The sequence below is a fragment of the Eucyclogobius newberryi genome, unplaced genomic scaffold (assembly GCF_026437365.1).
Source record: "Eucyclogobius newberryi isolate DKJ021-1_F unplaced genomic scaffold, fEucNew1.0.hap1 SCAF_22, whole genome shotgun sequence".
NCBI lineage: Eukaryota > Metazoa > Chordata > Actinopteri > Gobiiformes > Gobiidae > Eucyclogobius > Eucyclogobius newberryi.
The window spans coordinates 7,326,985-7,345,214 of NW_027315857.1; the positions used below are offsets into that span (position 1 = coordinate 7,326,985).

Consider the following 18,230-nt stretch of genomic DNA (forward strand, 5'->3'; position numbering starts at 1 on the left):
CCTAGAAAACATAGACTTAGAACAATGTCACTATCCTATGAATTTATAAAAACAGTTTTTAAAACAATATTCTAAAAATGTCTTTATTATCATTTTTAGTCTTTCCGATAATATTGTGACCTAAATAATAACAATTATCGATTAACCGCATACACTTAACATTCCTAATCAGAAATGTGCTTTTAAATGTATTAATTAAGGTTTCATGTGAGAAAAATGTGAAAGGACTATAAATGTATGCAAAAAAGTTCTTAAATATTGCTTGAAACCCTAATTCGTAAGTTAATAAGATAACTTTTTTTGCATGTTCATCTTTATCAGCTCTTTTATCTGCATTTTGATACAATTGTTGTATCAAACAAGACATATAAAACTCTAAAAACTGTAAAACGGATGATATTCCAGCCTTTTAAGTGCTAGAATCTCTCACTGTCGCTGTAAAACATTCTTTACATCATAAAGTGCACGAGGGCTATTTCGGTCCTGCTTTAATGGACACAGCCGCGCAATCTGAGTGCTCTTACTTGATATTGTCCAGGCAACCGGAGTCTGGTTTCAAGATGGCCGTGTGATGGAACATCTTGTAGAGCGCGATGCCCAGGAAGATCACGTTGAGCTGAGGAAAAAGAAGACACAGGTGACGCTTGTGTTTTTCAATTCCATTCATTTTAAATCAAGGCACTTTGTTGGACCAGATTCGCACTTTGCCAACCAGAGCGCAAAATCCTCTGAAATGTCCACGGTGAGATACGGAACAGCAGCTACTCACACGCGGGAGAAGCGGCAAGAAATGTCCGCCAGGTTTGAAAAGTTTGGTGAAGAAATCTTGCCAGGAAAAGATACAATGGTGTTCCTTCTATTTGAAACAATATCGGTAAAAAATCTAACACCTCGTGGGAACAGCAAATGTTTAGTTTGGATGTTCCAACAGAAAGTGTGATAAACAAGGTAAGACTTTGGTCTGCAATGCTGCAATGTTCTATAACAATTTGTATTTATATTTTTTCCAGAATAAAAGATAGGCTCACTGTACAATACTCATTATAAAGTCTCATTCTGTAAGTCTGATTCTGTGTAATGCCCCATAGGTCAAACTACTATGGTATGCTAAAGTTTAAGATTATACATATATATTTTTTATTATTATTATTATTTTATTCATTACATTTAAACAAAACAGTTTCTGTTGCATTCACTGTCTTTAAAGGGACTCTTTATACGTTTTTATATAGAGGGTCTGAAATGATTTTCTATGAAGATGTTCAGTAGCCTGGACTGTGGCACAACACATCACCATGGCAACAAACAGGTGACTCCACCAACTAAGTATTATTTTGTAACTGAATACATGAAAGATAGATACGTTTATGTGGCATATTCCAAGCAAAGCAATACTGTTTTTATGAGACCAACCCTCCACCAAAACTTACAGTGTAGTAACACGACAACAACGACAACAACAATGACAACGACAACGACAGCAGTATAGTGCACCTTTAAGACAATCTAAAATCTAAAGTTGTACTATGTAACTTAACCTGTAGAGGGATGTTATTGCTATTCTTTGCCTGGCAAGAATGCACATTTTTCTAGTTATTTAATTGAATAAATGCAAGATATATAATTTCAATATCATGCATAAGACAATAATCACAATTATCGTTTAACTTAGTAATCTTGACATCCCTAATCAGAAATGAAATGTGCCTTTAAATGGATTAGTTAAAGTTTCATATGAAAAATGTGAAAGGACTGTATATTTATGCAAAATGTCGCTTGATACCCTACATTACATAACCTTTTTGCATGTTTATCTTTAATCAACTATTTCAACTGCATTTCGATATGTTTTTTTTTTGTTATTTTTCATTCTTATTATAAATGCAAGATATATCCTTTTATTATCATACTTTTTTATTGCAAAGACCAGCACAAAAGTGACATTGTGCACCTTTCATTAACACTTTTACTATTTACACAAATCCCGATTGTCTTCTTTGCGATCTTAAGGTTGAGTAAGGTAAAATCCTGCTTCAAAGCCATGACTCGCACAGACTGTACAGAAGCGTGGAGAACTAGTGACTCATGAGCCCCAAAGAAAAGCATTGTAGATGCTAAAAGTGGAGCGTGAAACTGCATTATGCATGTTCAGATTTCGCCAACTGCTGCTCGCTACAGCCACTAAAAAGACTTGTTTGAAGAGTTTGAGGGCTCCAGTAAATAATCCTGTAATCCATAATGCAAGATCCAAGCAATTTAAACTATTCCTAGAGCGCAATGTTTACGAGTATATATTCTTCTTTTTAATTCTAAAACTCCTTGACGCAAAAATCAATAAATAATACAAAATTAGGCTTGTCCTAGTTGCAGAAATGTATGTCAGTGCGCGTGTCCGTTTTGCATAATGCCTCGCACCGAAAAGCTGGCCAAATAAAAAAAGTAGTGTAGAGCTGGAACAAAATCAATCATAATGCGGATTACTCCACGCTGCATACTGAGTAGAGTCTATCTTTTCAACCTACCAACCCTGACCACAAATGTTCCCGGCCAGTGACCACGGCTGGGGTGACAAACTGCCATATTTTCAGTGTGGCCCTCATTCGTTTTGCAGTGCCCGGAGGTAGCGTGGAAAGGTGTTAGCGATAGAGGGGGATCTCGGTGGACCGTTTAAGCAGACGACCCGGAGGCTAATACGGGTTAATGAGCAAAAGTGAGTGCGTGCTGGATGGGGTGGTGGGCGGGGATTCATCACATTGTGAGGACTCATATCTGTATGAACGTTCAATTCGTGCAGATTGGCGTGAATATGTTATTATTAGATAAACAACATGGTTTTAAAGGACATGTATTATGCGGAATCTACCTTTGTATGCTTTTTACCATATTATAACATTGTTTTTTCATCACCTGGAGTAGTATTTAGCGCGATAGTTTGATTAATCCGGTTTACGAGGCTGTCTTCTCTGAGCCTCAGACAACATTTGGATTTTAAGATAGAAATCCTGAGATCTACTGTGCCGTTTTTAAGTCCAAAAGTCAAATTGCGTTCACTACAGCTGCATGCTTCTATTAGCACATAAGTTGGTGTGCACATTTCTTTTTGTGTCATTTCTAAAACACGAGATGCAAAATAGGTACTTATTAGCATGTTTAAAGCCCAATAACTATTCAAATAATGCATAATATGTGTGCTTTAAGTTGAGTTATGGGTTGAAATAGGTTACGGTTAGGGCTTCAGTTAAGGTCAGGCAAGTAGTGACTATAGTTAATGTAAGGAAATGGATGTAAGTGAACGTAATGTCCCCAAACAGCATTGAAACCCAACGTGCTTGTGTGTGTGTGTGTGTGTGTGTGCCTGTGTCCACTTACCATAATTATCAAGGTTGCAGGTCCTATGAAACTCCAGATGAAGTAGGTGTCCAACCGTAGCCAGCAACTGCGATGGAGGAGAGAGCAAGAGGGGGAGAAAGAGGAGATTTAAGCTCAGAGGAAATACATCAAGTACAAGGCTGTAGTGACATAGTTGGGAAAGGCACGGGTCGCCACAAGGGGCCGAGAAGAGTTATGAGCGACAGGGAGAATTTAGTGGCAAAGGAGGGGTGCGTTGCGACTCCATGACAGCAATAATAATGGTGCTCTGTAGGCTAAACTGCATAAAAACAGGAAGAGGAAATGGGTCCTTAGGCGCGCACTGTTCTGATTTAAGGTATATTTGGATTGGCTGAAGGTAGGAAGTGGGGATTAAGGGATTTGCGCGAATGGGGGATCATAATTTATATCTGTCATAGTAGAATAGAGCCCACAACTATAGAGGGCTCAAACAAGAGAGTGTCTAGATCAGGGGTAAATGCTCGACCCACTAAAGGTGCACTGTGTACCTTTAATGGTGAATGGATGGATGTTATTGCTTTGCCTATACTTATCTATATCTTGATTGTACTACATTACAAGTGATTGGGAAAGAAAAGGAAAGAATCAATCTAAAAGTAATTTGTGTCCATCACCTGTCATGCTGCAATGTCAAATAAATATATGGTAAAGAGTGTCTGGAATGCTATGTTCAGCGTCTTTGGGTCACTGAAAAGCGCTATATAAATAAAAGTTATTATTATTATTATTATTATTATTATGTATGTGGTCTGTAGTTTATTTGTGATTTTAATGCATTTTTCCTGTTGTGTGAAGCACTTTGAATTGCCTTGTGTATGAAATGTGCTTTACAAATAAACTTGCCTTGTCTTGATTGTCTAACATATCCATGGAGACAAACTCGTCCAGAAAAGTGAAGATTGCATAAAAACGAATAATTAAACTAAAATTAATTTGCGGAAATAACAATCACAGCTTTTGACCGTGATCTTAAATATTCATTTTAGTGGAGATATTGACAAATTGAGGTTATTTTTTACACTTCTCAACAATTTGGTTTTGACGTCATGTAATAACTCTGCCTGTATTAACATTAATACCATTTAAAGATGTTTTGTTACAATCGATTTGTCATGCAACCCCATTTAGAGGCAAGTTAAACCATTTAAATATTTCAAAAGAATTGCATTGACCTCGGGCACATCTAGCAATGAAAATTCTGAGCTTTTGTAAAGTCCAATTTTTTTCCCATGTTGTAATAAGTCGGTCCTTTTCACCCTGTACCCAAACATGAGCGAAAAACCAAATGATTGTGATTAAAACCAACAAAAGAGGACCTCGAAACACGACATGGCGCCCACAGAAAAATGAAACAGAACAAAAACATGATTCATGACCCGTGGCTGAATTATTAATCTGTTAATCTCCGCCACTGCAGCAGACAGGCGCCTCCATTTTTGGACACTAGCAAATTACAGTCTAAGAAGCGCTGGTGTCATTCAGAAAAAGAAAAAGCAAAAGAATGAGGGAAGAGAAGTGGAGGAAGATCAACCACGTTTTACAAGCATTTAGGGATAAGTGCATTTTACGGGCCAAAGTCGTCTAAACCACAGTTTTTTTTTAAAAGGATTTTTTGGCCCTTAGGCTTTATTAGACAGGAGAGTATAGAGCCGGATTCTAACTCAGATTGTGCTCAGGTTTTGGGGAAATATATTTATGACTTGGAATAAGATTTGTAATATTGTCTTGCTTTAATATTGATAGACTTGGAGAAAAAAAAAAACGGATTCTAGTTTGACCTTGGATATGGAAATAACGTTTGTATATATATATATGAATAGGACTGGGTTCCCAAACAGTTGAGGTACTGCAGTTAAATAAAACATTTTGTAAAAATTGGCTTTGTGGGTCCCGGAAGAGCACTGACAGTGTCACAGCACCACTGCCACAAATTAATGATACAAAAATATTTCCCCTCGAAGAAAATAGTATTTAATGAGACATAATATTTGTGTTGTTGTTCTAAAATTATGAATACAAGAATATGTATCAAAGTATGAGTGTTCCGCTAATAAAAAAAACAAGTTGCTTGAGTACTACTCCCAATAAAAGGCATCCAGCCCTACATTTAAAAGCACCAGAAGAAGGCTCAATGACTCCTGACGCTCGAATCAGGCTAAAAACAGTAGTTGCTGAAAGTGAAGTTGGTTTTCCTTGCAGTGAAGGCAATTCGAGCACTGAAATGATCAAACCGAGTGTGATATTAACTGATGTGGGTGATATTGACAAAAAAATGTATCCCTATATTTTTTTTGGCGTGATCTCAAAGTCTCGAACGATATTCAGATGGTATTTTTATTTTGTTTACAGCGTATCAGGAAATAAGAGATAAAATGTGCCTGTAAATGTCTTGGTTGAGGTTCAGGTACTGTACAAGACCATAAAATGAACCACAAAAGGGCTGAAATCACGTTAGTTGACACTTGACAACTGACTTGAGGTCATTTCATTATAGACGATGAACTCGATATTCTAAAAGTCCAAAACAACATTTCTATACAGTGAATCCTCGTTTATCGCGGGGGTTACGTTCCAAAAAGAACCCACGATAGGCGAAGTAGAAACCTTTATTTTTTTACAGTTATTATACAATGAAATACTCCATAAAACATTGAAAGCAAGAAACAAAACCTTTTTACAGGCCCAAGCATTTGTTTAACAAATAAAAGTACTTCATAAACGTTTGTTGTTGTTTTAAGTTTAACTTTTTCTGCGATAGTTAGCATCTTCCTCTGCCTTTTGGGCCCGACCGCAAGTGCCTTTTGTTAGTTTCTTAGGTTTCACTTCTCTAAGTTTCACTTCTCATGGCTGACAGCTAGGGGGCAATACTGTTCTGTTTACCTGTATTACGTGTCTGGGTGGGACCGAGGTAGACGTTGTTGTGTTGGCTAACGTGAACGTGGTGTTCGCTAAATAAATGAACCAAACCATCATTTGGACTCACACCTTTGTCGGTGCAGAACGTTTTGTCGACATTGTGGGTGTCAATAACGGTGTAACGTTATTGACACACAGAGACTGTTTAGCCAATCAGAATGCAGAACACAATGCATGATGCAAATCCGTGAAGCAGCGAGACCGTGAAAAGTGAACCGCGTTATTGCGAGGGTTCACTGTACTGTATTATCCACTTTCCAATACATTTTCCACATCTAGTATTGGCCTGCAGAACATACTGGGTACATGTGGATTCCAATTGTTGTATTGTGAATATTTGGGTAACACGCTTCGCTGCCACACAACAGACTTGACAAAATCGCAAAAGCGTCACCATCACATTTTCACTTCTCTTCTCACAATCGCTCGGCGCAAGAGCCGGCCTGTGTCGAGAATGTGACAAATGGACTGTCCCTTTGCTGCGAGCTCTTGCGCTGTGGGGCCGACGCCGCTGCATCAACGCCGCACAAGTCGCATGGGCGTACAAGAAAGCCAAACAAAAGCCGAAAACACGCGTAGAGATCTGGCAACCCATCAAAGAGCGCTAAATTATTCTGAAGAGGCTATTGTTCATGTTTTCCCCCTTCTTCAGATCATAGAAAGATTTAAAGAACAAGTGGGCGTCGAGAGCTGTGGGCTGTCCTCAACTTTTGTCACGGCAGCTTTTGGGAACATACTTTTATCTCCACCCTCCTCCCGAGCTACTTTCTTACACTTTAGTGGCAAAATAAGAGCGTTATACCCGCGCCAGTCAAAACACTAGCCGAGCGCATGCCAACAGCTTGAGTCTTCGGAGATTCCTGCCACCCACTGCACTGAGCCGCCACACGCTGTCAAAACGGCTCAATGTGCAAAAATCACTGTAACGCAGATAGTCATTTCACTGGATGGAGGGTGAGACTGACCGGCGCAAGGCCATGGTGGAAGGGAAAGCGAAGAATATGAGCAAATATTCAATGCTTATGTATTGGAATTTCAGATTGTCCAATGTTTGTTTTGGACATCAAGCTGAAAGTCAAATAGACGGTTGTACAAAGGCTCATTTAGTACGCCCCAGATCTGGACGTTCCAAGAGTACCGTCGAATAACTGGTTCTGGTAAATAACCACGAGAGGGAGATCATTGTCAGTTAGAGAAATGACAGAAACTGAAGAAATAGTGGGTAAGAAAACAAACATGGAGGCACCTACGGCAGGTTTTGGGTCACATTTGTCGGAAAAGAGTCAAGAAAACGAGGTGAGAGAAGCTTTTATTTGTTACGCAGCTTGTTTACCTTTAAATATTTGCTAGTACTGTGGTGCTGTGTTCCCTACTGGCCCCAGCGGTCAGCACATGTCCAGGAACTGATGGACAGAACGACGCTGAGAACGGAACGTGCGGGTAATATGCCCGGAAAAAGTAGCACGATGATTTTCTTGTTCTTGCAAAACCGGATCACAAACTTTAATTTCACCAAAAAATATGTGGACTTATGAACTTTCACAATACATATTTCATACTAATCTAATCAATCCCTCACTGCACTGTTCACTTTCAGCACTGTAAATTTAACTGGAAATTGTGTGTACATCGTAAGCCTATTTGTATTTTTTGATCCTATAGCTTAACTTAATTGTTTCCCTTTTTGATTTTATACATGTTGTTTTATCATTGTTCATTGTTTTATGTTGCACCAAATCACCATAGAAAGTTCCTATTTTGTGGAATTTTGTTCATCAACAATAGCAATAAACCTTTTCTGATTCTCGACCCAATTTGAGAACAAAGTTGCGACAATCATGCTCTCAGTTTGTGCATTTGACGTTCAAAAACTTCTAGTTAAGTTTAAAATGATGAAATTCAACCCCCCCAACCGGACCTTGTTGTTGTTGTCGTTTTCAGAATTCGACTGCACATTCGCTGATCCTGATCCTCAAAATTGTCCTGTGAATGCACCCTTAGTGTCTTTAAGGTCACGTGTGCAGCTTCTGGGAGATTCTGAAAGCTCCTGTGATTGGTTGAATCCACGTGTCAATCACTCGGGACACATGACAAAGACTGACCAACACGAGGAGCGAGTGGAGAAGAGAGTATTTGAGCTCTGATCTGCATTAAAATGAGTACTAAATCACAATATGATAACACGAGATTACACAGATCGTCACAGGGACCAGATCGTCATATTGCTTGGGCCTAATTCAGAGATTAATAGAGTTTGCTTTTCTATTTGCTTGCTACCGCAGGTCTTACTTGCAAATACCTAAACAACACAAGCACGGGAAATTAAATATTTGCTAATTTGTTGTATACACAAAATTGTTGTGGCAAGACCTCGCTTATGTAAATGTAATTGTGCCTGCTCCCAGACTCCAAACTGAGCCATTACCATGTTTTCTACTGTTGTACACAGCGCTGATTAAATGAAGACAAGGACTAATAATAGCGCTACAGTAATGCACTAATCTCAGCAAATAAAGATGTTAAAGTTATATTATCTTTTCTATAAACTCCAACTATAATAGCGTTACTAACTTTATTATTGTTTTTGAGATTTTGAATTATATTTTTTAACTAAATAAAGGTTACTGAAGGCTTCTAGACGGAGAATGGGGTTGGTGTTAGGGTTAGAATAAAGTGTACTGTTGATACATTTTGATTGAACAATGTCACCGTCTGTGTTATTCAAGGTGTTTAAGTTTGTGTTTTAGCATCTGTATTATCATATTAACCATTACCAAAATACAACGACCATGATTTTTTGCAGTCGACAAGTCACAAAGTCATTGCAGCCCTAAATATTAGTTAGTAAGAGAGGGAGATTTGGCAAACTGTGTCAAAAATCAAAAGTACCGTATTTTCCGGACTATAAGTCACACCTTTTTCCATAGTATTGGCCGGGGTGCGACTTTTACTTATATTTATACTCATATACTTATACTATATTATTTGTTATTTTCACACTTGCAACCACATTTCATACTCCAGTGCAACTTATATATGTTTTTTTCTTCTCTATTAAGCATTTTTTGGCTTGTGCGACTTATAGTCCAGTGCGACTTATTGTCCAGAAACCACGGTAGTAGTAGAATGAGCTACAATGCTAATTTCTTAGTTTTTTTGTTGTTTTGTTTATTTTAGCAAACATTTCCTTGTACAGTAAACATTTTAGCACGATCCCCCTGATTCCCAGCACCTTCTCCCTCATTATTCAGTGGCTGCATATAATTGTCCCTGTGGCTTTAATTATTCACGTGACGCCAGGGCTCAGACTGTGGCAAGTGATCAGCTCATCCATCACGGAGAACTACGACCGTGCCCATCTCCCGAGTGTCTGCGGGGCCTCCGGTGTGTGCGAGACGGTGCGATAAACATCAGAAGAGAAAGTGCTGACGCGCCCGTTTATTATCATCAGATGGCTTTGAGATTAAAAACGAGCAGCGGCGGACAAAGCCGTGAGACGCTACGCCGCGCTTCCTCGAGCAAAAGCCTCTGTTGTTCAGTGGAAATCGGATGTCTTTTTGGTTTAGTCGCTCTGCTCCATTCCAAATCTGTGTTAACACCCTGACGTTCCTCCAACAATGCAACTGGGTCCCAACATGTTAGTATTTTGGATCTCAGCGGTTACAACAATGCCCATTCTTCTGCCAGAGATAAAAAGATGGTTTGATCCAAATGCAATAAAAGAAAGATTTGCAAGTTGTCAACACTGCTATTTGTGGCATATTTCTTTCTTAAACGAGTGGGGAAAAATCTAGTATTAACGAATTGACATCAGTCCAGCACTCATGAAAGCTTTGATAAAAAAAGACATAGCCGCCCTGGGGCAGACAGATATAAATGTGGCAAAGAAACTGGGACAAGACTATGACCTCCACCATCATATACATACTACCGGTATTTATATAACAGGCTAGGAACCAAACAACAGAGCTTAGCCAGTTATTGGCTCCAGGTTCAAATGAAAATCATATCTCCATTTTAGGGATGTCAAGATTATTCAGTGAATTGATCATTGGGATTATTCAGGTCACAAAATAATTGTAAGTACTAAAAAAATGTAACATTTTAGAAGCAAAAATACATTATTTCAATTCAATCCATACATTGAAGGTAACGATCTCTCATATCTGGCTGTTTATGTTAGCTTATATTTATTATAAGCCTATGGTTAACTTATTATATTTACTTCACAAATTTAGAAAGTTTGATTTAGCTAAGCAAGACAAAAGCGACAAAAATTAAACATTTTACTGTTGTTTGTTCTTGATATTAACAAAAGTGAATAACAGTTAAATTGTGATATTTCTTCTTACAATAATCGTAACACTAACATTTGATATTGTGACATCCCTACAGCATTTCTTTACCCAAGCTTCAGCGCAGAATGAATATTGTTTGACCCGGTACTGACTTCCTATATAAATCTACAAAAACAAAACTTACACTCGTTCCGTCCCGTAGCTTCTGTAGTCCACGGCGGCCGACACAGCCACGATGAGAGCAGGAACCCCGTAACCCACGATGTAGAAGTATCTGCGCCTGGAGTGTTCGCTCTCAAACACCTCTACCAACATAATGTAGAGCTGAACGCCCTCCAGGAACATCCAGGTGAACGCCGCCAGGAAGAAGAAGTGAAGCAGGGCAGCAAAGACGGCACACGCAATCTGGAGGGCAGAGAGAGATCAAAAGTCCAATTATACGACTATATTTAGAATGCTAGAAGTCAAAGTGTTGAGTTATGGTCTGAATATACAGCAGTCTGGATTCACTTTTGTTTTGTGTATCGAAAAACGCAAGGTACAGGACGGTCACTATGGCGATAAAAAGTGAGTGAAGGATGGAATTAACCGATCAAAGTGAAGTATGAACACTCACAACAAGCAGATTTATTTACTACTTAAAAGCAATGTAAGAAAGAGGACAAGAATGAGATCAAAATCATCTGAGATCTGGCTCCTCCCCCAAAACAATCTCGATATTTATTCATTTTTTTTGCAAACCCTTTTCATTTTCAATGTCAAGAATTTGGTGGGATAAATTAAGATTAAATGCAGCGTAACATAGTCCATCCATCCATCCAAAATAGCAAATGTATACTGTATGATATAGTTTCAGGGCACAAATAAAGAAATATACTAAAATGTCACGTTGTATCAAAGATATCGCACATTTATCTCAGTGACATTGGTACTCTGAAGCATGTTGTGCGTTTCCTTTAGCGATTCCAACTCCCCTATCAACATAAAGCTGGGGTACCTGGCATTTTTCTTGCAAATGAGTACATTTTGTGTTTAGCCCCATAATGCATATTGTAAAAGCAGCCCTTTGTGAACACTGTGCTCTTTCACTAACCCATAAAGTAAGAGCCATAATGTAAGCATCAGTCGGCTTGACTGTGCTTTGGAGGTCACTTCTGTATCTGAATAAAGCTGTTCAAGACATGTACGCACCCGGACGGTATGCATATGAATATTATATGAATGTGCCAAAGGGTTTGTTAGAGCTAGGAAGTAGTTAGACAGATTTAAATACATCACTACGTCGCTGCATCTAAGGCCAATCTCACAGAAACGCTCTCCTGGCCATGAACTTTATAAATGATTGAATGTCCGTGTTACACATAGTTAAACATTGGATAAATAAACACAATAACCCTTAAACTTGACATTCTCCACATTCTGCTTTAATAATACAGATATTTTGTCAAGGGAGGTGAGCAAGACCTTGGTTTCTCTTACCGCATTTTTCTTATTTATCATCATCATCATCATCACAATCTTTCGTGACAACCACTGGCTTTTAAGCATACTTTATATAAAGAAAATGCATAACTTAGGATTTCAACGAGACAACAGATGATGCATACAACTCTTGGGGAGCATACGTACGATGTTAGATGCTAAGAGTGATTTTGACCTTGTTATAAGTGCACATTTCACACTATTTGCTGCATTGAACTAGCTTTGGCTCGAGGGGCTGGAGTTTTGCCTGCGGTTGCTGGCAGAAGACGCTTTTAGCCGGTGTGCTTGTTTACTAGCTGGCATGGGTGAATGAGGAAAACAAAGACAATCCAGGAGCTGTAACGTCCATCAGTGGCAGGTGCAAAGACAGAATCATTCACTTCTGGAGCGCTCCCCCTTTCCAAGAATAACAGAACGCAGCACTTGCACACGTTGGCGTCGTTACAGGCACAGTTCGACATAACCGGCAGCTTTTGTCACCCAAATCATTTCAGTTAAATGACTAAAAGGTTGAGTGGATGTTAATTGCAGTTCAAGAGAGTAATCGTAGATGCGGTGGTGAATCAGGCCAATAAAAGGTTATAAAAGGTTATGAAAGGAAAAGGGAAGGCCCAGGCCAGTAGCTTTCATTGTGTGCACGGTAGAAAGAGAAACATGTTTTGGGACTGACTTTAATTGGAAGGACACAGAACTCACCACTGTGAATTATATTCTTTAATAGAATGGCAATCAGTGGATGCAAAAAGAGAAGAGAACTGTCTTTTGTGTGTGTACAAGGCTCTAGTTTGCATTTTGCCTGCTTATTTATCAAATTAGTGGCACCTCAGGTCAAGTTGTCACTGTTTGAGGTCTCAAGATATTTGTGTCTTACAGTCCCATCGTGTCAACACAGTAAAAAAGACTTTTTTAATACTTTTGTGCCTTTTAATTATTTTAAAGCACTGGTCAAGGACTACCAGCAGTGCAAATGCTCTGTTTTAAATTATTTTATCTCATATTGTATGTGTAAATGTGTTTTTATATATTGGCAAATTGTATTGAATGTATTATTTGTGTTTTAGTATCCAGTGTATGTTTGTATTTTATAATGTGTTGTGTTTCTAACAGGGAACCAAAGTTGACAACTGGAGCGTACTATTCTTCATGGCTCTGCACTGAAATGGAGCAAAGGATCATGGTCTATGCAGTTCCTAGTTTTGTCTTCGCTGCGGCTCCAACAAAACAATGCAAAGGTTATAATTTCATATATTATCCAGCCCACAATATTATTATGAGACTTTTGATGATGTCACAATATTCAAGTGACTTTTGCATGACAAGTAGGTAGTGCCTTAAAATAGATTAAACACTGACGTCGTAAAGGCATTGTATTGGGGTTGGTTTAACTGCAGAAAATATATTGTGCATGTGTACAATAAGCCACAGGATTATTTGAAACAACGTGAAGCTGTTGTATTACATATATAATAATAAGTAGTCAGACATTATACTCTTTATACAATGAAGCAGCAAGAGCGTGTGCACACGTTGTGAATCTCCATTGTGACGTTTGTGAACCGAGAGCATGAAGAGTTCAGTGTGTTTTTACCATGTTTTTCAGACAAGGACATGCTTTTGTTAACTTGAGAGCTTCACTTTTATTAGCAGGAAAACAAGTTCATGGCCACCGGCTTCGGGCACAGCAGGATAGCAGAGCGTGGATCACAGTAGGTTTACATCAAACGAGCTACACAGCCAAACTAACATCTATTAAAATGAATACTTTGATTAGACAGGGGTTTAGACTACATATTTGTCATACATTACCCTCCTTCTGAAAAGTCATTTTATTCTATAACATGGCAACGAATAGCAAAACAAATACTTCCAGCTTTGAGGCAGTGGGAAGCGTTGAATTGTTTTGTGTATTTATAGAGCAGGGAGTTAGTACTTGAAGGGCAAAATCGATGTCTAGATAAGATAATATTTCTTGGCGTCCTTGTATTATTCTTCAATTTACCATGCTATAAGTAATACAGTGTCTCGGATAAGCACCTCACACACCTATTACTGTAAAGGTCATGTATTATTGAGCATGGCCAAGATGTATGTGCGTCTTTAAAAGGTCTGTATCACGCACTATTGCTGAAATAAATGAATGCCACGTCTTGAAGCTTTCAGCAACCTGTGTTCTTTTTTATAGCATAATGGACCACTTTCTTGTAGCGTATATGAAAATCGATTGATTCCCAGTAGGCTGAGTTCGACTGTTTAAAATGGAGGGGGAAGGCGTGTCAGAATCCTAGGGTAGAATTTGATATTTTTGTCTTTTATTTGGGTTCATGTCTCTGTAATTACTGAGCTTATCCACATGAAACAGCAACTGGCAACAAAGTTTAACGTTTTCTCTGGCTGCACAAATTAATCAAAGTGTGTGTTTTCCCACTAGTAATAAAAGTGGCATCACTATTAAACTACGAAGACAAAATTGAGATCAGCTGAAAGAACATTAAGCCGTGAGATTAATATGGCAAATGTGAGGATTTAAACTGGGAGAGAAAATGATATGTTTTAACAGATGCAGATTTTCTGTTTAGATGATGTCAGTCTCTTAACATGGATTTAGTGGATGTTTAGAGGATATTTGCTCATTATCTTAGTTCAAACTGTAACCATTTTTTTCCCTTCTGATTCCAAAACTAATCTTGGACTAGATCAGGACTAAACAAAGACTAGGACAGGACCAAAACCACATCAGGACTAAAATGGGCTCAATGTATGACCAAATAATGACAGGTATGAACGCAGCCCAATTGTGTTTACAGTAACAAAATCCCTTTTCATAGCAATGGAAGATTACCGTATTTTCCGAACTATAAGTCACACCTTTTTTTCATAATTTTGACAACTTATACTATGTGATATTTTTAGTTATTTTCACACTGGCAACCGCATGTCACATGTTGATTATTTTCACACTGACAACCACAAGAGGGCGCTATAGGCTCTAAGCGACACAGAAGAAGAATCAGCACTTCCTCTACCTCCAGAGTTTGTGGAGTTGTTTAGAAGTGACACAGTGGAAGAAGAATTCAATGGATTTAGTGATTTGGGGTAAAACTTATGCTTTGGTAAACTTGCATGTACTTTATGCTATAGATATCTGAATAACTGTTCATATGTTACGTTAACATAACAGACACGTCATGTAGCTGAAGGTGTTAGCGTTAGCATACATACACCTATTCACCATGTTCTTTAATCTGTTATTATTTCAAATTGCATTTCAAGATTTAATGTCTGTTCTTGGTCTTGGATTTTATCAAATATATTTCCCCCCAAAAATGCGACTTATATGTTTTTTTCCTTCTCTATTATGCGTTTTTTGGCTGGTGCGACTTATACTCCGCAAAATACGGTATGCGTTACCATGACGAACAGCGCCACATCATCGAAGTTCTGTCCCACAGTGTCAGGCCTTCTTCCTAGCACCCCCACGAACACAATAACTTACCGGTTGGTCACCTCGGTTGATCCCCACGAGGAAGAGCGACTCGGCGATGAAGAGGCAGATGCACAGGTTCTTGTGGATGGTGTTTCGGTCGCTCTGGAGGCCGCGGAAGAAGCAGAAGGTGAAGAGGCTGATGAGCAGACACACCAGAGACAGCAGGATGCCCACCCAAGTGATGACGTCCAGGAGCATGTCGTGAACAGGGTCTGTGTTCTGTGGGAGGAGGAAGACAATGGCTTTTAATTGTACAGTACTTATATAACAGTACTAATATTTTCTTCAGGATTTGACTACTAAATGTAATAATAAAATAAAATTAAAGCCGCGGAGCGTAGATGATGGCTCTCGCCTCCCGCGCGTCAGCCTTCCCGCGCGACCACCTTCCCGCCTGTCCATGTTTTCTGCTGCGTTTTGCGGCATACCAAACCAAGCTCAGTAATTCACTGTTGATGATTGCGTAGTTTGCGATTCAAATAGTTGTTTGTCCTGACAAATTGCATGATTGTGCTGAACGCAGACCTGAGAAGGGAGAAAGAGAGAGAGCCTCGGTGACCCGTGACTTTTCATTTATGTTCAGGGGTCAAAAATACCCGAGTTGTGGCAGAAAGAATAAAGTCTAAATAAAGAATAAAACCTACAGAATAAAGTCTAAAGAATAATAATTCTAATGCAGCACGAGAGGAAATGTCCCATTAAAATAAAAGCGGAAGAGGAAGTGAAGGCATTCATTGCGCCTCTGCTGGCCAATTGTGAAAATACACAATATCTTCAATGCACTTTTTTCATGGCGTCTCAAGGAGAATATAAACCATGAGTTTCAAACAAATCAGACAATGTTGAGTTTTTCAGACAATGGGTAGGGGGCGCTTTAGAGTAAATTTGTTACATGGGTATTTATTTAAATATGAGCTCCGTAGATCATTTCCAATAGGCGTGACTTGTCCTTGAAAATTAAACCTTTTTTGAGGGCGTGTTACGCAGAGAGCGTAAATATCGCGTCTCTGTCGCCATGTGTGACCTATGCCCCCATGTGTGACATTCATCAATGTTAGAGGGTCAAAAATGCCCGAGTTGTGGCAAAATTTTACCATGCAAAACAATAATAAGAAACCTGGCAAGAACAATGTCTCGATCCATTCCATTCTGGAAGGCTCGAGCCAATGATGACACTTTATACTAACTATACCTTTAATAGCCTTGCACAAATAGTTTATAAAGCATGAACACACATAATAATCACTAATCATTCTTATTAAACTATTAGTTAGTTATGAATTAGGACTTTGTTCATGCTCTATCAAGGCTTATTAAGGTGTAGTTATTATGTCTTTGGTATCTTTTTGGATGGCACAAGCACATTATTACACGGTAATAGCAAGATCATATGACTTAAACAACATGCTAACACAATATTAATGGAATTATAAATCCAGGGCACATCTGTTAATCCTCTTTTTACATATTAATATGATTTACTCTATAGAACGGAGAGTCTAAAATTTTAATTAGAAAGGTTTTTTCTAGTTACCACGGCCTTTCTATCATATTAATGCACAGCTTTCCTACTCTTTTATATAGTGAATAGTCAAATGTGTTAAAACATAACAATGTTATGTTTTATCTCTGTATGTTCTACTTGTAAGCAATATCACTCTGCTTTCTTGTGCAGCTGCCTCTGAGCCAGATTTTCGTTGTTCTCAATCGACCTACCTGGAGAAATAAAGGTTAGCTAAATAAATACATTAAATTGTGTTTGTATTGTAAATTCAAATAGTAATTTCTGGTTGTCTCGTATGTTATTTACTCAAACATATTTCTCAAGAACTTTAGTCTTACACATTGGACCTACATTACATTGCATTTCCGTCCGTCGGGAGAAGTTTTGTACCAATAAGTCAACATGTGAGTCAAGAGCGCCTTGTGTGGGGAGAGTCATATTTCATTCTGGTGCTGAAAACCTTTTTTTTTTTTTGCCTTTTGTGCCTGGAGTTTATGGTTAAAAATGAAATACATTTTAACAATAACAACAGAGGGATTGGAAGCCCGCCTTTACTTATTCACACGGTTATAAATAAAAGACAAAGTAATCAATTGTTGCAAGCCCAAAAACATGACCATGAAGCCAAATCATAATCTCTGTTTCCTGGAGGTGCGTTCTCCGAGCCCTCCAATACGCCGCAACGCAGCGAGCCACAGGTGGGCGATATGAATCATAAATTAGTCAGCGTGAATCAATCCAAAATGCCCCCCGCCGTTCCATTCTGGTCCGCCAACAAAAGGAATACAAAGTGCGCAGTCCAAAGGGGCCACAGGTGTCTAGGCCTGGCTAAACGGGAACGCAATCACAGCCAACACACTCGATAACTTTCACTCTGGCTTTTTAGATAATGTTCTCTTTTCAGGCACTAATACGCCGCTGTGGCCGCGCTCGACAGCTGATACGTTTGTGGAGGGAAGAATCAACACGCTGCGGGCGCGACTGTACGCAAATCCCCTCCGTGCGGCCTGAGAGCAGGCGGCGACCGAGGTTGGCGCTTGAGAATGCAAATCTGCGCCAAGGCAATGCGACTACCCTGCGATTTAAAGTGACTTGGATGGAACCTGGAAAATTCAGCGGTCAGGGGTGAATAAAAATGTTTCTTATGTACTGGTGA

At 38.9% G+C, this 18,230-nt stretch overlaps 1 protein-coding gene across 1 annotated transcript in view; it reads right to left on the reverse strand.

The window, feature by feature from the left end:
- The window catches only part of LOC140371956 (adhesion G protein-coupled receptor L3), a 271,947-nt gene that overhangs the window by 24,471 nt on the left and 229,246 nt on the right, over positions 1 to 18,230 (reverse strand). Inside the window, exons 14-17 of the mRNA XM_072459197.1 lie at positions 15,580 to 15,789; positions 10,789 to 11,009; positions 3,370 to 3,436; positions 525 to 616 (exon numbers count right to left, since the gene is read on the reverse strand). Of these exons, the coding sequence (XP_072315298.1) occupies positions 525 to 616; positions 3,370 to 3,436; positions 10,789 to 11,009; positions 15,580 to 15,789 (590 nt within the window). The remainder of the gene's footprint in view (positions 1 to 524; positions 617 to 3,369; positions 3,437 to 10,788; positions 11,010 to 15,579; positions 15,790 to 18,230) is intronic.